Raw genomic sequence first — 20157 nt, forward strand, 5'->3', positions numbered from 1 at the left:
AAAGAAGAGGACATAGCGAGTACCTGGTGGCTCCAAAAGGCCATTCAGACTGAGGAAGCTGTTTTTAAAAGTCTAAAACTCACATATCAACTAAAGAAGCTTCTAACAAAAGCGCACACAGCGTGCTTATGCAGCCTGTGCACATCTGCGACTTTGCAACGAGGGAAGAGAAACGGAAAAACACCTCACAGCTGTCTCACTCGCTGCTGTTTAGGAGACACTTCGGATTTGAACCTCCGTTAAGTTACGATTTGGACCTTTCGCGCGTACAGAAGTGTCCAACTCAGTAGGGTGTATTTTGGCAAATCAATGCAGTCTCAGTATAGATGTTATTCACATAAAACAAACACAAAAAACTTACCTCATGTGCAGTAAACTAGAGCCTGAATCGCACTGGTAAAGAAAGAGATTCATGGACTGATCCCGAGGAAGAAGTCAAGCTACTTTTCATCATGAGAAGCGTTGCACGCATCAGTTTTTTAAGGTTACACGCATCTCTGTAATGAGCTGCTTAATGACCTGACGTCTGTCGCTGCAGAGACGGTCTGAAGTGCTCTGACTGTTGTTGACGGACACTGCGGCTAATGGGCCTCTACTCAGTAGCACGGAATCCATCAAGATAAGCCTTCAGTCTGCCATTGAACCATGCCACACCACAGGGTTTAAAGTTGTTCAACGACTTGTGTAAGCCCATCCCACTGACAGTGCCAATCAGCCTCCCCCCTCTCCCCCCCTCCCCTTCTCCTTACCACTAGTGTGTATCACAATTCATCTCCCAAAGTATGTGATGCCTCTGCTTCATCTTTGGGCTCACTGGCTCGGCGCGTCGGGCCAAGCCGCAGCTGACGCCGGCGCGCTACTGTAGGCAAAGAAAACACAGCAGCACTATTACTTTCCCCCCACCATGCAGTCTGCTCACGCTTGCCCCCCAACAGCTCGCTCGCCCGCCCGCCCGCCCGCCCGCCCGCCTCCCCGAAAGCCGGTCTGCTTCTGATTATGTGTGATCATCCTCAAGCTTGCCAGCTACGTTTTCAGACTCGCGGGAGTCATTTTTCTCTTTAAATCTGGCCCCCTTTCAAAAGGAATTACACTGTAGCTTGTCTAAGCCATTGTTAATTGCACTCATGGCAGCTACCAGCACTCAGTGATACTCCTGCTCTACTTATTATGTGGAGTTTTTTTTTGTTTTTTTTTAACTTGTCATTATCATTTCCATGCTACCACATAATGGAGACTCTATATTCAGTGCCAAAAGACATGCATTCAACTCTGTTAATTTTTAAAAGGCCCATCAAGCATCTTAATGACACATTATCGTTACAAATTCAAACTTCATTTATCAACGTATGGGCTCACACTGTCTGCTGTTCTGCCAACACGCTTCCGTGTTCCTGCGAGGAAGGAAGGCCCCGCGTGTTGGCAGCCCGAGGATGAGCGGATCAATCAATGCTCAGCGAAGCAATGTGTGCTGTGTTATTTCAAATGACCGAAAAACACGGCTTAGCCGTATCCCACAACACCTCCAAGTGTTGTGTCCTTACTTTCACTACGAGTTTGATCAGTTTATGACCCCGGAAAATCACAACAAGGTGCTCTAAAGGGAACTATTGCTTTGAAAAAACGGTTATCTGAGGTCATTTGAGGGGGATTGAGCTGAAAAGTGAAGCAGATTTTCCCTGCGCTCGGGCAAAAGCATGAGGCCTTGTGGTCCACGCGGACTCACGGGGGACATGACTTGATACAAAGTGTAGTGGAAAGCGGAGACGACGAGGAACACGGCGTCTGTGCGCTCCGCGGTTCGGGTTCTAGTTATTTTTGGGGCGAATCTGTGAAACCGTATTCGCCTCAAACACGAGGAAAACGCGCTTGGAAGTGAAATTTGATCGCGTTGGTGTTTTTGGAGTTACACCGTGGGGACACGCTGAATGTTTGCACAGTGTCAGTGATGATATAATAACACCATCTGCGCCATTTACGAGGAAGGACATTATAGTCATATCAGGAGAAGTATACGGCAATGTGATACTCTGCTGTTGGTGTAGGAGACCACCCCTCCTGCTCCTCCTCCTCCTCCTCCTCCTCCTCCTCTCCTTCCTCTGTAGGGAAGTCACAGGTCAGGGTCAGCGACTGAAAAACACGGGGGAAAGTACCCTAATTATATACAGTAGCTGCCACTGAGCTATGGTAAGTTTGTATAGCGGGCAAACTCACAACAATGCTGGTATTACATCATCTACATTCATAATCCAGGTGGACCATCTGGTGACATTTAACCATATATGATGTCAATCATCATCAATTGACTCAACATCAATAGCCCTTGCACTGCTTTTGTCTAGTTAGTCACTATAAAAACTTTGCACTTTTGCACTTTATTGTTTAATTTTAACAATATGTTGTTTTGTTATTTATTGAGTATTGTGCATCCCTGATATTATTTGTGTCTTCGATGTAAGTTGCTTGGTACTCTTGGGGATACATTAATAATTTATCTGTCTGTCTGTCTGTCTGTCTGTCTGTCTGTCTAATCATAAAATGCTATTTCTGTGTCAACATCTGAGCCAAAAGTGAACAATTAAACATCTACAACTCTGTGACAACTGCAGGCAAACTCCGTCTGCTGAGAGAAGAGTGAAGAGTCCGAGCGATGGAAAGCTCCAGGATGGAGCGATTGTTTTGCTATAGATGTTTTTGTTTAAATGTCCAGAAACATATAGTTTACAAAGTATTCTTTAAATGAACGAAATGTGATATACTGAAACAAATGCAATGTAAATGTAATCAGCAGCAATATGGGGCATTTCTCATCTGTTGTGATGCTATTCATTATTTTAGCATTTCAATGTGAGTGAAAAGGCTGTATATTAGAACCATGCACAGTTGTAGTGCATCTTTACAGTGGATTGTGACAAGCCAAAGTATGGATGATGTAAAAAGAAAACAAAATTGCAACTGAAAAGTAAACTTTTGGGCTCTCTCTCTCTCTCTTACACACGCACACACACGCGCACACACACACACCTCCCACCTCCACCGATGGGATCCCGGGGCAGAAGACACATCATCGGACCGGTCGCGTCATCCCTGGATGGGCGGCGCGCTGACGGGGAGGACGGAGGGTGTTTTCCAGCTTTAAAAGCACCGGAGCCGGCCCCTCTGACAAAACCGCGCTGCGTCATCGACCTGGGGAGACTCTTGAAAGAGCTTCACTGGGCTGTAAGAGAGTCAAAACTCACCTCACCCCGCGGTCCCCCTCCTCTCCCCCTCCACACGCCAGCCCTCTCCACCGCGCTTCGCGGCTTCCAGGGTCTTCGCGCAACTCGCTCCGCTCCGGATGATGCGCTTCTCTCGCGCAGTGTGATTTCGCGATTTCCAGCCCCGCGCAACAGTGTCGTCGGCCGTTGCTCCGCTCCGCAGTCCCTCGCAGTCGGGTAGAAAGTTGCGCGTCGCCCGGTTGAATGCAGGACCCCTTCTGCCTGAGCGTCAATTCCAAGTGCGGCTTTGGAGCGACAGCCGGTAAAGAGCGAGGAGTCCAGCTTCTCACCTCTCTGGCCGCCGAGATGAAGTCCGCAGAAGAAGGTAACGTGCATGTGACGCTGGGACCGTGCTGTCGTGGCTGCGCGAGCTTTGACTTCATGATGTCTGTACACCTGAGCTGTCAGGGGAAGTTTTGAATGCGCCATGCAGATGTGCTGGTACAAACTTATCAGGTTGATAACTTATCGCCAGCTATTAACTGAGACCAATACATTTATGAGGAAATATTTATTTTTTTTGAATGATCCTCTGATTACAATTGTGTTTTCTTTTTGCTGCTCAGCATTACATTAGCCCTCGGTCACGTGCAGCAGTGTTGCATCCGCACCCTGAGGGGATCTGCAGGTGCTTCTCATTGTGCAACGAAGAATGCTGATGGTGGTGACACTGTTGCTGTCACCTGAACTCATGATGCGAGGTCTAACTCCTTTTCTTTATGTATGATACAAAAAAAATTCCGGGAGATTTTCTATTCTCCCCATGCACAGCGAGGTCAGAGGTCATCAAGAGGCAGCTCGAGCTTCTGTGCTCTGCTTGGAGATACTTCAGCTCGGAGGATGAGTCAGCCGTGGTTCTTTTTGCTCTTGTTCTTGAAGGCTCTTTGATTCTTCATTCATGCTAGACAAATTAGATTTGGTCCACCAGAAGTCATCGTCTGCCTTGTCATAATTCACAGCGTCTCCCAGCGCTGATGTAACTGTCTTCTTTTTGTGGATTTTGGTAATTTCATTTGGTCTTTGAGGTTTCAGACGGACGGGTGCGGGCTGTATTAATATTCATTTCAGTCCCTCAGTCCTAAGCCTTATAATTGGTAACAGATGTGCGTCTGTATGTCTGTGTCTGTGTGTGTGTGTGTGTGACAGAAAGCTGAGATATGTGTGTTCAGGGATTCCGGGTAGCCTGCTTGACAACGAGACGTGTGCAACCACGTGCAGCTTCAGCAATATGCCCGAAGGCTGCTTTATTATCACATACATAAACTCAGAAGCATAGACATGCAGATGCAAGCACACACACACACACACACAGACATACAATTTACTGGTGTTTTGCCATAGCCCAGAGTCAGCCATGTGTGATAAGTGGCCCCTGGGTTCTTAGTTCCAGAGGCTGCAGATGACTTCTGTGGGCGACCACCTATCTCTCCCTGAGGTCCCGTCAGTCTGAGCCCAGCCGAGACCACAACCCCGGCGGGGTAAAAACCCTCCATTCTTCGGTCTACGCCGGCTCAGTTGTGGGGACACAGTGTTTTGATCGTGATAGCATAATTGAGAAGAAAGAAATTGTGCAGGATAGAAGGAGCTCGCTGCAATCTGCGTGATAGTTTGTCTTTTCAAAATGAACTCCTGTGGACACTGCGTTTCTCTTTCGCATCAAAGTCAAACGTTTTATTGTCAATTCTTCAACATGTACAAACATAGAGAAGAGTGAAGAAAAAAAAAAAAAACCTTTCTGTCCTGTCCAACATATAAAGTGAATACAGATGATAATAATAAAGTGCAAACGGATAAAAAAAAAAGGAACATTGAGACAAGATATATATTCAGAAAAACTACCAGCATGCATAAAACTGCATGCAGCGGCTCTGCTTTGAGTGCAAGAGTGACTCATTGTCTTTCTTCTTTCATTTGTTTCACCCCACAAATGATGATCTGCTATAATTGTGTTAGTTCAGCAGTGTGTGTGTGTGTGTGTGTGTGCGTGTGTGTGTGTGTGACCGGGAGAAGAAAAAAAAAGACAAGTTTCAAGATCATGCAGCACACACAGGAGTGAAAGCACCAGTGCGTGTTTGAGTGGGTGGGAGGAGAAGTCAAGTGTGTAGCGCGCTGGTCACGCACACATACAAAAGGAAAAAAAAAAAAGAATAACAACTGCAGCTCTCAAGCAAAGTCAGCGAGGCCTGAAGTAAGGAGGTGTGTCCCATCGGGTGGAGTGGGCAGGGCATCATCATCTGTTCAGCACTAGAAGAGGGCAAACCAGAGGAGAAGAGCATCAGAGGAGACTGAGCCAGAGTTTTTATGTTGAGACTTGGCGTCTAATCACTCGCGACGGAGATGAGTTTCCAGCATGAAAGGCGAGAGTTTGATTTCAGCTATGTGTTTGAGTACAGCCAAGGTGTCCAGAATGAACCGGAGAGAGGTGGGTACAGTGGAGGGTCTTTTTTTATTTTTTTGTATCTCCTGTATGTTGCACAGTGTGATGGCAGCCATCTGTACTGGGATCAGAAATGTTATGTTCAATGTAAAGAAAAAAAAATGCTGAAAAGAGACCGCGTTTAGACAAACAAAAGCGTACGAGTTTTATTAGACTACAAACAAAATCTCTGCTTTAGGTTAATGTTTGTCAAAAGGCCCACAAGGCAAAAGGCCCTCGGCTCTCGGCCTCACTCAAGTTGTGGTGTATTTTGCTCGTCGGATGCGCGGCGCATAATCGCCTCCGAAAATAGAATATCATGAAGTCCTCTCAGACGGCCTACCCACACATTATGTGGTGTGTGACAGATTCATCATTTCATGTGATGCGCAGCGTTGTGGTAAACAAATATAGCGCGCCGCATGAAGGGGAATGCCCTTCTCTGAGTTTCAGACTGAATAGTTGTCATTCTTTGACCACTTTTACCCTTGTTGACTTTCTCAATTAAAAGGCTGACATTAGGTTTACAACTCGCGACGCAGTCGCCACAAGGCCGACCGAAAGTGTCCGTGTACCTGCTGGGCAGCATCTGCTTACGCTGACCCCAGTGTGCACTTGTCTCCTTGCGCTCTTGCTCGTGCGTGCCCTTTGTTTGTGTGTGTACCGCGGCGCATCTGTGTGCAACGCTGCAGCAAACTCTCTTTGACTTAATCACAAGCTCAGAGTGATGCGAGAGTGCTGTCAGTTTTCCACAGGGGAGGGCCTAATTCACTCAGTGAGTGATGCAATCAATCAAATAAGGCATCCATCAGCGCTGCTGGAGGAATTTGTGTAGAGTACATATGACAGCAGGGAGTGCCAAACAGAGCCTTAGATGAACTGATCAAACAAACAGACTGGCAGCGCGACTTGCGACTACACAGCAACCACATACAGTAAATGCTTGGAGATGATTGCTAAGCTTCTCCAGATGTGTATGAAGAAGGGAGGCAGTCATTCACTGCGGGACACATTGGTAACATTTGTGTAGGGGTATTGTTCTAAAATGCAATCATAGTTAATTACCACCATAATGTAATGGCTCTAAGCTTTTCCAGTGGTTTGTTGTCCTATACTGTGCCTCCATATACTTACAATGGGCTTCTTTTTCTTTCAGATGCATACAGCTACACACCAAATGTCAGCTTGTCCCTTCCACTGGGAATGGGCAACCCCTGTCTGGCCACCCAGTACCACACTTTACAGTCCAGCCCGGTCATCTCGGTTTCCTCTTGCCACCAGACAGGCTACAGCCTCCAAAATGATAACCATGCAGCATCAGGCTATTACCTGCCCCACGGCCTGAGACCCAATGGGGCCCCGGCTTTGGAAAGCCCCCGTATTGAGATCACGGCCTACAGCCAGTATCCCGAGGACGAGGTAGAAGAGAGCAACAGTGAGGACCTCATCATCAAGCGAGGCGTTAACTCCATCGTGACTCTGACGCTTCCCAATGGCGACGGCTACCGTGACCCCAGCTGCCTCAGCCCAGCAAGTAGCATTTCCTCCCGCAGCTGTAACTCAGATGCGTCCTCCTACGAGTCGGGCTTCTACAACTACGACAACTCCCCACAGAACTCTCCCTGGCAGTCTCCGTGCGTTTCCCCCAAAGGCTCCTCTTCGCTCATGTCCTGCCCACATGCCAGCGGTCCTGTGGCTTCCCCTCACCATTCACCCTCCACCTCGCCTCAGATAGGAGCCGTGGCCGAGGAAGGCTGGCCGGCACAACCCCGTGGCTCCAGGCCTAACTCCCCCTCCTGCAGTGGAGGCGGCGGAATCAACAACGGCGGCATGGGGAAGAGAAAGTACAGCTTTAATGGCACCACCTACCGCCAGACATCCTGCTCACCCAACCAGTCGCCCACCCCATCCCCACATGGCTCCCCCAGGGTCAGCGTCACGGATGAGAACTGGCAGGCCAACACCAACCAGTACACTAACTCGGCCATCGTGGCCGCCATCAACGCTCTAACCACAGACGGAGTCGTGGACCTGGGGGAGGGGATCCCGATCAAGACGCGGAAGACCATGCTGGATCACTCCATGAGCCTGAAGGTGGACCCCGATGGGGAGCTCTGCCATGAGGACTACCCCTCCCGCATGGCCCTCAAGAAGGAGAGCTACTGCGGAGGGTTCCTGGACGTGCCCCAGCATCCGTACTCGTGGTCTAAACCTAAGCCTTACCTCAGGTAGGTGGAGCCGGTCCTGAAACTCAGTATTACTGCAACAAAGTTGGAGCATTCGGATCCAACCAGTCAGTGGGAAAACCCACCTGTTAGTTAGACAATGAAGCACACTCAGGTGCTTACTTATTTAGACAAACACATTCTGCCGAATGAAAACTCAACATTTTTCAGACAGTGCCAAGATAAAACAATTTGTCCAATAATGCCATTGCTTTGGCCCGTTTTGGCATTTTCGTTTCCATTCGACGTTGCGAATTTATTGCAAGGACAAGATTTCAGTTTTAGTTTTTAATCTTCAAAGGCCATATCAAAAGGAAGAAATCCAAAAGTTGCATGCCCTTCACTTCCAAAAGGAGTTCTCTTTGAAGATCAAAACTATTTCATAAATCATATTTCACAGGGTGGAGTTGCCCAGCAACCCTCACACAAACATAGGAACTCATATAGACTCAATCGCACAAATACACACGAGTGTGCACTCGACTATATCATTGATTTTGACTTTTGAGCAAAACAAGCTTTTTCATTTTCAATTGTGTCTGTCGTGGCATTTGTCCCAAGGCAATAGCACAGTCTCCTGGCGGAAATCAAGTGTTTGATTAAGATAGTGAGCAACAGGAAGTAATGGTGACAGGCCTGACTGAAGGGGAAGCAGTCTGTGGGTTAATCAGCCGGCTGGCTGCTGTGCTGTGTCGCGCCATCAGCCCATCTCTCTCTGTGTGGCTAACCTGATGTCATGCCCTGACTGGGCAGATAAAGCCCCGCGGGGGGAAATCAGTTCGTTTTGGGTCAACAAACAGCCCGCAAGTTGCACAAAGATGCCAGAGATTGTTTTCATCTGCGCCACCCTTCGGGTCAGGGCTTTGCGTTTACCAGGCATCCGGCACAGCGAAATATTGTCTTGCACATGTTTGTTTTGGTTTAGATATCTCCACGGTGTTCACATGGGAAGCTCTGACTCTCCATCTCGAGAACAATGATGTTAAGGGAGGCCAGCTGCAGCGCTGAGAAAGAGATATCATGCAGGGTGTACAGCTGACCTTATTCCATGGTAGAACGCCATCTATTGTCTGTGGTCGCTCTTTCGGATTATGCAGTAATCAATTTGGAATTGATAATTGTATCAAAGGACAAGCTGATTGCCATTTTGTCTGGGATTTGTTTTTGTGCCGTAGACATGTCTTTTCTCCAACTGTCATTTTTCTTAACTCCCATCTGTCACGCCGTAATACAAAACACACGGCCGGGGCACATTCGCCCCTCGCTTATTTTTCAAATAAAAGGGCAGAGGAATTACACACGTCAATGACTTACTTCAATTGATTAGATTTCAGACCATGATGAAACAAAATAAAAGGATGAAGCCAATTGGATTACACTAAAGTGTCCTAATTTGAGGCTAATTTAAAGCAAGTTTTGAACTTTGTGACTCCAGCGATGGAAACCGTGGAAAATAACCCAACCTGGCAATCCGTACTTTGGCAAATCCAATGTGACCACTGTTTTAAGAATAGGCTAGAATACAATTGTTTTTATTCTAAGCAACCTGGAAATGCATGTCGCAACACTTCCTGTTTTGTCAGCAAAGTGTTTAGCACAGGAAGTATCATTATTTCCCATTGAAATGAATCCCCCATTGTATCAAACAGCGGTAGAGTATGAAACAGACTGTGTATTGTTATTTTGCCCTAATGAAAAATGTGTCATGTTATTGCAGTCCATCTCTGCCAGCTCTCGACTGGCAGCTTCCGTCCTGCTCCGGCCCGTACAACCTACAGATCGAGGTGCAGCCAAAGTCCCACCACAGGGCTCACTACGAGACCGAAGGCAGCCGGGGGGCGGTGAAGGCGCTGTGCGGGAGCCACCCTGTCGTGCAGGTACATCACCAGCACTGTGCTAGCCTGCCGATGGTTTGTGTTTAATCATTTCCTGTCAATGCAGTGCATTCATGGCTGATTAATAGGGCTGTTTTTTTGCTGTCCAACAACAAGCTAGTGACATGGAAGTTTGGCTGTTGCTGATTTTATGACAGCATGTAGTCTCAGAGGAGCCATGAGCTTTCTTTCATTAGTCCACACACTGACATTCTCTTGCTTTCTTGCCTTTTTTTTTATTAACCAAAGAAAGATTTAAAATCAGATTTGAGGGGTCAGTTTCAGTTTATTTCTGAATTATGTGATGTCCTTTCAAATCAATATTATCAGAAAAACTCATACAGCTCATTCTGCAGATTTTAAATGCGACCAAAAAATAGGAGTAAAAGGATACTGTCTTCATCTATTAAAGTTTGCATCAGAAGATTAGACGTAATGGATTGAAAAAAAAACAAAAAACATACAGAATATTCAACATGCCATTAAATGAGCGTTGCAAACTCGTCAGGCAAAATAAGCCGCTTCTGAGACGTGTGCAAAACGCACACCCTTGTCCATATGTTCCTGTATGTTCTCGTATGCCGCTTTATTAATGTTCCCCGAAGCCGGGAGTCAATCTGCTGCTGCAGAAAGGTCGCTCTGACCAGCAGCAGTGCATGCTGACTCAATTAGTATAGAGCGCCTCTCACTATTGTGCTTGGCGAACACGCGAGGAGCGCACGTCAGCCTCGCCACAGCGGCACAGCACAGAGCTCCTTTTCTCCGCTCCGCTGTCGTCACACTGCGCTGACATCTTGGTTGACTTAAGGTGGGGGATGTAGCGGTGTGTGCGTCCTCATAGATCAAGCAACAATTTAGCCCTTTCATGTCGTCGATTCGGAACCGATGACGTACAGGGCGATATATCGATTTTGTTGCACACTGGATTAAAAGACTTCAGGTAGCAGATGTTGTATGTTATCACGCGGCCAAAGCGAAACAGTGCACCTCGCGGTTTCAGGTTTGGTGGTCCGTCCTTGTCACACACCTCGCGTCACCGCCGCTATTTTGTAAATAGATGTTGTCAGCACATCCCGGCCTGCTCGGTGTCAAGCGCACTTGACAGCTGTTGGCCGACGTGATCTTATAAACAGGCCTGCGTCTGTGCACACAGGTAATTATTCCCTTTCATTACAAGCTTTTGTCCACATGCGGGTGAATCAACATCTCTCCCTCGCACCTCCCCGATGAGGCTGAACAGAGTCAGCTTGCCGTGCACAGCTGTGGCAGGTGAGGCCGGTTCTGATTTAGTTCACAGCACTTTCTGACTCACTGCGGGGGCCGGAGTGAAAATAAGCCGTGAGCAAGCGTCCACCCTGTTGTCCACGTTCATGTTGACGGCCCCGCTTGTTTATTTGAAATGGCGCACAGACACCAATTCACTGCCAAGTCTCGCTGTGTGCGTCGTCCAATCATTGGCGAGCAGTCGTCATGGAGGAAATATGATAACAGCTGCTTTGCCGTCACACCTTCCCCGTAGTCGCATAGCTCACATTTTACTCTTACTTTTCGGTGAGGAGTGATTTATGTGCAGTCACTGAGAATATCTGGAGGGTTTCACAATGGTTGAAACCACTGGCAGCACGGCAGCTGGTAGAGAGACAAATTGACAATGATTACGCAATCATGTGTACATGCCAGAGGGTGTATTGTAGAAGAAGAAGAAGAAGAAGGAGAGCATGTGCAGTTTCTTATGGGAGTTCTTGCACAGTTTGGAGTGCACGTCATTGAATCTGGCTCTCTTCGTCTTTGTTGTAGGTGTTGGGTGAAATTGCGTTGTCGTGGAGGACAGCGGTCCCCGGTGCCCTGTGGTAACGGGTGGCAGGCGCTGGATGGGTGAGGTGCAGTCAGGGAGAATGAGTATATAATAACACAGGGACCTAGGTGTAGGAAGCAGCGAAGGAAGTGTGTGTGTGTGTGTGTGTGTGTGTGTGTTTGTGTGTGTGTGTGTGTGTGTGTTTGTGCTGAAGACTGGAGTGAGTAGAGAGCCAGGCAGCTGGGGCCTGGCTGGGCTGCCCCTGGAGATGCTCTGCATCCTGCTGATTAGGGCCTCGGTGGCACCGAGGTTGGCTGAGCATAGCGGTGGTGGGGGTGGATAGGAGTCTGAATCCCAACACCCATCGGACGCCACCTCCCCTTTTCCGTGCACGGGTGCCTCCCTCAATCCCCCGGAGGGCCAGAAGATGTCACTCCTTGTGATCCGCTCATCCTTCAACCATCTCCCAAACCCGCGCCAGCAGGCCTCCCTCGGTTGAAGCCCAGTCATCCACGACTGTTGTTTTTTTTTTTGCTTCTTTTTTTCTTAAGCTCATGGATGATCAGACGTGTGCGCTGTGAGTGCGGGTGACATGTGTGTTGGAAAGCCAACAGCAGAGGGAAAAACAGCGAGACGAAAAACATGAAGGGACACATTGTTTCTGCAGTTTAACAGTTCCCCCCGGAGAGAGAGAGAAAGACGGCAAGCGACAGATAATCAAACCAAGGCGCCCCAACTGCTCAATTACTGTTGTTGTCTTGCTACTCGATAACAAGCCCGGGTACGTTTCACATCTGCACGCCCTGACATCACCCGAAGCGGCGGCCACAAGCCATTGCGCTCCCCACTGCGGGCCGAGGAGAATGGAGCGTCTGTGCTCCAGCCCCACACCGGCGAAAACCTTCGGGATCATGGGTTACCTCGACTCATTACCTCTGCTGCTTGCGCCGGCTCCCCTGCGCTTCCTGCTCCAAATCTCTGTCATTTATTTAGGACGCTGTCCTCCCCCCCCTCCAACCCACTTTGCCCTCCTCCGCATCCGCAGCCTTTTTAACCTCCTCTCTACCGATTGGTCCACTTTGTGACCCCCGCGGCTGCTTTTCCACTTTATTTACTGCAGCAGACCACAGCGCCATTAAGGGGATCTGGGCTACTCTATCGGCTCCTCTCGCACTGTTGCAGACTCTCCTTTCACTCACCACAGCTATGCCAAACGTCCACAGGATGACTTTCAAAGCCATGCTCGGGATGAAAAAAAAACAACAACCCTACCTTTACTTAGAATATAACCACAGCATTGATTGATGGTTTTTTTTCCAGAAGAAAACTAGTCGAAATGTGCTGAATAATTTTTTTCATTGAGAATATTTGGATCGAGGACGTGACCCGGCTCTGATCTGGTTCAGCTGGAGACGTTGCAAAAGGCTTTCTGGTTCAACGTCAGTCTGGAAACATCTGCCAGAACTTTAGTAACATCAGACAGCAACACCTGTGGAGTATTAATCCTAAAGCACAACGCGCAAGCAAAGTCCTGCATATGGATAGTTCGTATAGGATAATGACTGGCCTATAGGGCTTTACCCCTCACGCACACACACATACACACTCAGTCTCTCATTAAGTCTAAAGCAGCAACAGACACGGTGTAATTTCAACAGGATGTGGCCATCGTCCCTATTACCGTGTGCGTGACTTAATACCCATCTCCCTTCCTCTGCAACTGTATGTAATGCACATCAAATTTGCAGTATGTTTCCGCCACGACAACATGAAAGACCTTGGCGAACATGTGCGTGGTCCTTTCGCATGTGCGGTTTCACCTTGGGAGCCGGCGCTTCCTGGCTGCGTAATGTCTCGACGAAAGAAGAAGAAAAAAAACGCCCCGATCTGCAGCATCCTATACTGTAGCTGCTAATTGCTCGTTAAATCTACTGCCGCCTCTTGTTTGATATTCAAAAGCCTCGGCGTACCCTATAGTGCTGTTAGAGCTCAGTCAGGGCCGTTATTCGTTGGCCAAAGGGGTATTTACGCCACTCTTAAATTGTGGTTTTCCATCTGCGGGGCTTCCCTTACACTGGTATTGGGCTACCACTAATTACCAGTTAATAGCACGTGGAAACAAAAATGGAGCGAAATGTGCATCGTTTTCACTGGTTTGAGGTGATAACCAGACAGCCCGCAGATTTATGAGGTAAGACACTGGTGGGTAGTCATGCTGTTGGGGGGTGGTGGCACAGCACTCATCCGTGCATCATCTTACTCAGATTCTCTGTAGATTTGGGTGATACTTCATGTGGCAGGCTGTGCTGGTAACACAGCCATTCTTTTTATGTGGAATTTGGGCCCTCGCTGGTCTAGACATGGGCCAGTGCTTGAAACTATGCCCTCAATGACATAACACCGGAGTGCTCGCTTCAACAAAAACGTATGCTGCCGGGTTGCTTATAAAAAAAGGAGCAGCTTTCGGAGCTATATGAATACGCGGCGCATTAAAGGATTGCATATGTTGCCTTATGCATTCAATATGAGGCACTGGAGACATTAGCGGGGCAGGAGGGTGATGGAGTAAAGTCTGGAAGGAGAGACAACTTGGACGAGTGTACATTTAATTGGATACAGCAAAGGCTGGCCGTGGGACTGTCAGCACTTCACAGAGGGGGGGGGGGGGGGGAGGTGGAAGGGAGGCGGGGGAGGGGGGGAGGGCGTGATAATGAGAAAAGGCCTGAATGTGCTGTTGTATTTCTCCTCCCATACGCACACACACACACGCACGCACAAACGCACACACACACTCCTCTGCTGCTTCCAGTCGGCTGCTGCTTCTCCTCTTCCCAATTCTCTGCGCCACGTGGACCTCTACGAGTCATGACATTTCTCCAGGCGGTGATGAAATCAGGGATAGCAGGCAGCCCACTGCAGGCCTGTGGAGTTTATTCACACTCAATCTGTAGCCAGGCCAGACACATCTAATTAACCGGCAAGTCATTATTAAGCAGTGCATGTTGAAATCCTGTCTTTGAACTACTGAGGCCAGGTGTAGGCAACATTGAGGCGGTCACTATCACTAAAGAAACTGAAGGAGACATATATATATTTATATATATATGTATATATATATATATATATATATATATATATATATATATATATATATATATATATATATGTATATATATATATATATATATATATATATATATATATATATATATATATATATATATATATATATATATCAGTTAAAAAACACACCCTCTGTCATTATTTGAAGCAAAGAGAATTAAGAAGAAAATAAAACTCTGGGGCTGTATAGCTAAGGGCTGTAACTTTCGATACAGATGATGGATCTGTAATGGCCCAAAGGCACAGGGAGATGAACGGCGGAAAGTGCACGGGATGCACTCGCGTTTCTCAGCTCGACACCCCGTCCACGTCCTCACCACTGACCCAGACAATACAGCTGCGTACAATTAATGCATCATCTGCCATATCCACAATGTTTTCACTTCAGCTTCAGCTATCAGAAATGGCTTGTGCAGAGGCGGCCTGCGGTGGGAGGTGCAAATGGTTATAGCTGACACAGTGGCAGAAGTTGGCACCCCTGAAACAGCTGCAAATCAAGCCTGGATTCAAACTCGGTTTAGATTATCTCAAAATAAATATACAGTGCGCGTGCCAGATAGGCTGCAGTCACAGCTCGGGAAGCTCATCTGGACAAAATTAGCTGCGCTCTGGTCCAACCTCACAGGCTGCATTATAGACACAAATACAAAGCTGAGGTCACAGGTGTGTGTGAGTGTGTGCGTGTGTGTGTGTGTGTCTGTAGCCTCTCTCGTCAGCTCACACTTAAAGTTTACGACACTATCTCGACCCCCCCCCCCCACCATCTCATTCCCATCTCATTCCTCCATAGAGAATAAAATGAAGAAGTAAGTTTTTTGAGCTCCGCTGGTGGCGTGCATTTGAGGAAAGCATCACAGAAGCAAAGGGGGTCTTAGGGACAGGGTCAGAGGAGCACATATGGTAAAGGGATCGGGGGAGGTCGCCCAGGGGGGACTCGACCGCCTTCCTTTGCTGCTGGGAAGATCAGCGTCACCAAGAGGACTACCTGACCTCATTAATCACTTCCTCTCCTGCATGAGGTCACCACGGCTTTGAGCGTGGACGCCACCGTCATCGTGCGCTACCGCAAGACGAGTGAAGGGATAAAGACCCCCCTGCCCCTCCCCGCCTCGTGCCTCTCTTGCGGGCCCCCTTACAGCCACGTGGCAGCTGATGTAATGGTTGGAGGTCACCGAGACATCCAAAGAAGTCCACTGAGGCTAAAGTGACAGACGACACGGCTTTGTAGCGCGGCTGCCTGCGTTTTATTAAATCACAAGGAAACGTCATGCAATTTAACGCTGCGGCGTCTCCGATTTGTACCTCATGCTCCACCGTAGCGCTCTCACGAGTCAATACACAAGTAACTGGTAGCATGTGTGGCTATGGATAATTACCACTGGTGACACCATAAGTAAAATATAACAAGCAGAGCGGGGTCTGCCGGTGAGATCACCACACAGATGAAGTGGTCCCTTGGGACGCCAAGACTTCAAGAAGCCCCTGACCTCGGCCTAACTCACTGATGACTAGCATGTGTGACTAGCTCGCAGGTCAAGACAGCTGCTAGAGACACTATGTGGAGCTGAAGCGAAAAATAGGATGGCTGGAAGTGGAGATGAACGACGGCTTGAGCTTCAGCGCTCCCCTTTGCACGCCCTTGGTATCTGAATACCAAAGCACCACTGGCTGCTGAGAATGTTGAGACATATGGATATATGCTCGCCTCCGCTGCCTCTGCATATTCTCTTCTTATTCAGCATAATTAATGCTGAAAATCATCTGCCTTATCACAAATCTATGGATCTGTCATCAAGTTCAGACCAAAGGCATTTAATCGCCATGTTTATTATCAGGCCAGACAACGTTTAATACAGTATCCAGACAAATTAGCTTTCTAACCAAAGACATTAGGTGTCCTTGACACTGCAGCACTAATTTCCACATAATACTAATGACGTAGCTTTCCGGTCCTCCACCGACCTACATATTCCTCACAGCCCCATCTCTGACCGCCCTCACAAAGGTGATTATAAACCCATTAATCAGATTATGTCATAGGTTACATGTGGTCTGCATTTTGTTATATGACTCAGTGTCTTAGATAAACAACAGGAGTCTTTTGTATCATCCGACGCGACCACTGTTTTCACTCGGATGGAGCTCGAGGAAAATTGGTCAGAAGCGATGCGTTGGGGTAATTGACCAATTTGTGGGATTTTTTTTTTAGATGGCCAGGGCTTGGTGAGGCCTGGTCTACTGTAAGTGATCCCTCACAGTAAATGTCATATGCGGTCAAGTAGCCACCTAGGCGGATCCAAAGAGGTCCACCCGATGAGAAGTCAGTCCTCTCGGATGTCGGTCGGTTTGAACCAGATGGATTTTGCAGCTTGGAGAGACTTGTGAGTCCTCACAACACATCCACACATATGGCCACTTTGAGCTGCAAAGGGCAAGTGTAGCCTGGGAGGTCTGCAGTGTAAGACTCAGTTCCACCAAAAATCCAAACTTGGTTGGCAAATTATACTGGTCAGAAATCACTCATACAGTATCAGTTGTCCTTTACCACACTTTGGAACCCTGCCTCATTTTTTGAGCCATTATACACTTGTTTAAATCATCAAATAATGTTACTTTAGACACTGTCAGAAAATGATCCAGGGATGCTGAATGTAAACTGGCAGTTGCACTCAATATTTGAAGTGGCGTTGACCCCAAAAAGTCAACAGTGCTTTTCAAACTGTGCATGGCTCTGGAGCTTTTCTTCTCTTTTTTAAAAGATTTGATCTTTTTATTACTTGAGCGGTAGCGGCTAATGGAGGCCTTCAAGAGGAAGTGGTAGTTGTTTGAAGTGGTGGTTCTGATACAGGAGTCTCTTTCATCACAGTAGGACGCAGTCTCGGAGCTTTAATGGAAATCATAATGCATGTTCATAACTGCCCAAAGGTAAAGGGCTGGATCCCGTCTGCATGCCAAGCCCCATGAAGTGTTTTGGTGTTATTAAACGTAGGTGTTAATTTTGCTGAATTTGCGACTACCGTACCTATATAGATACATAAACATATTTATAATTGTCAGAGAAATAATTGTTTAACACACGTACATTTGATGTTCACCATTTATTTTTTTTAAATTTTAAACTGGTTGTCAATGTCTTTAGTTTCATTTTGTAGCGTCGACGTTCTGGAAAGCTGGCTTCTCCATCAGCTCCCATGTCTTCATACAGGGGAGCTCCCTATCTCAGACAGACTCGGAGACATCCAAAAACGTGTTTCTTCATCCACCCTTTAGGGAACATATAACTAGCACACAAAAAAGGACAACAAAGAACACTGAAAAAGGGGTCTCCAACCCAACCAAAAAACAAACAAAGACAAGGGGCTTATTTTCGCAGCCTCTGTACCATGTCAGCTATCGTTAAAAGTCCCTTTAACCATCAGTGGCCGATGTGCATTCAATCTGTATTTCTTAAATGAGGGGTTGCCTAAGATGGAGGTCTTAAAATCCTCATGTTGCCTCTCACCTGGATCCCTTTGTTCTCCCGCCAGCTTTATGGCTACATGGAAAGCGAGCCGCTCACCCTGCAGCTGTTCATTGGGACCGCAGACGACCGCCTCCTGCGACCACATGCCTTCTACCAGGTTCACCGCATCACTGGCAAAACCGTCTCCACCGCCAGCCATGAAGTCATGCAATCCAACACCAAAGTTCTGGAGATCCCTCTGCTGCCTGAAAACAACATGAGAGCCATGTGAGTGCCCTAAGACCTTCACAAGTCGCCTATCAAGCTTTTCTTTTCCATATTCTTTACCGGCAATTCCTTCTTCAAAATACACCCACAATAAAACACACTCGCTCCTTTCTCTCTGCACCTTCCTCTTTGCTTCAGCTGTACAAACAGAATTCACGATGATAGGTAATTTACATCACTTCTGAATAAGCCTTCAGAACTAAGAGCTGTGCTTTGACTCCAAGAGATGCAGGATTTCTAAGGAAGTAAAATAAGCACTTCTTGTCCACACACTGGGTCCACTGGAGAATTAGGACTCTAAAGTTGAGAGGCTTGCAGTTGTAAAATAAATGTTTGATCAGAAACCCTCGTGGAACTCCAGTGGACAATTTATTTGCCCAAATAATATCTTAAAATGTAGCAACCAGACGAGTGCTATTAATCATTAGGTCGTCCAGTACAGTGTAGTCCCATTAGATAAGGCTTGGCCAATATTTGCCAGCAAGTCGAATGTAGTAAAAAGCTCTGCTGAAAGGAATTCTGCACCCTAAAATTGTGATCCATAAATGTTTGGAGCGCACCATTTGTCCCTTCGTCCTGTTGGATTGCAATGTGCAATAAAAAAAACTGGCATTCATGACGAACAAAACTGGGCATTTTGGTCGACATTTAGCAAAAGTAAAACAATGTGAATTAAATAACAACCAAAATGCATGATGGAATACAAAGTGCACCAAATCATTCTTGGTGTATAACTTAAGTTCAATGCACACATATGCCTATAAAAAACAACTAAATACTGAGCAGACATTTTGACTTGCTTTCGTAGGAACAACACAGGTGTTGCTAATAACAGTAACGATGGTGGTGTTCAATTCAAGCGTCCCAGTATACCGTGACGGCGTGACCAGGCCCAGGCAATCTAAACGAACAAGTGGCCGTCTGTAACACTTTGCCCACCGTGAGACTCTGTATCTGAATTCATGAAAGCTGTTGTGTTTGATTCATATCCACTCCAACTAACCAACAGCAGCAGTGCCAGCCAACTCTGAAGCACTTAAAGGTTGCGCTAATGCCCACTTTGCGTTCGCTATGTATTTCTAGCTAGCATTTGTTTTCACCAATTAAATGAGCTCGCGAGCAAGCCACGTTTCTTTGCCAGTGAGGAAGGCTTACTTCTCATTTTAATTTCCTGTGGGCTGCGAGCTCAAACAGAAATGAACGGACACATTTTACTTGTGGTTAACATTGCCCAAAGTCCTCTCCTAAATATGACCTTAGTGTACCTATAAAAACGTTAGCATCGGTTTCTTGGCTGAGGTAACTCAGCCTTGGCCTCGCTCACCCTTCCTCCAGACCTGCAGCAGAGGCCTGTGCTCTGCAGTGTGTCCAGCTCCTGTCCTGGGGCTCCATTCAGACTAGGTTGCAATGGATTTTGTTGGACCGCCGCCCATGGCTCTGGGTTATGGATAAAACCGCTGCATCCGAAACATAGGTTGCATAAGACCCTTACCTCTTACTGAACAACAGGTTTATCCTACTGGTATTCATTAAGGACTTACATTATTTTGCAAAAAGAATCAGTTATGATTTAATTGTATTTTCTTGAGACATTTTCATGTAAGTTGAAATGCAGGAGATTCTGAATATGTTTATAGGACATAAGAGATTCCTGACTGGACAGTGGCCTTCTTTTGCTGAGCATGGGTGATTTTAATATCCATACTGCCTTACAATGTAATTTCCAACAATACCACAATG

At 47.1% G+C, this 20157-nt stretch overlaps 1 protein-coding gene across 1 annotated transcript in view; it reads left to right on the forward strand.

Moving 5' to 3' along the window:
* The first annotated feature begins 3458 nt into the window (after positions 1–3458).
* LOC137781277 (nuclear factor of activated T-cells, cytoplasmic 1-like) overlaps positions 3459–20157 on the forward strand; it is a 56948-nt gene continuing 40249 nt past the window's right edge. Inside the window, exons 1-4 of the mRNA XM_068569948.1 lie at positions 3459–3579; positions 6827–7898; positions 9613–9772; positions 18215–18417. Of these exons, the coding sequence (XP_068426049.1) occupies positions 3459–3579; positions 6827–7898; positions 9613–9772; positions 18215–18417 (1556 nt within the window). The remainder of the gene's footprint in view (positions 3580–6826; positions 7899–9612; positions 9773–18214; positions 18418–20157) is intronic.

This window comes from Clinocottus analis, unplaced genomic scaffold, assembly GCF_023055335.1.
Source record: "Clinocottus analis isolate CAN_PGR_092001 unplaced genomic scaffold, fCliAna1.0.p SCAF_9, whole genome shotgun sequence".
Classification (NCBI taxonomy): domain Eukaryota; kingdom Metazoa; phylum Chordata; class Actinopteri; order Perciformes; family Cottidae; genus Clinocottus; species Clinocottus analis.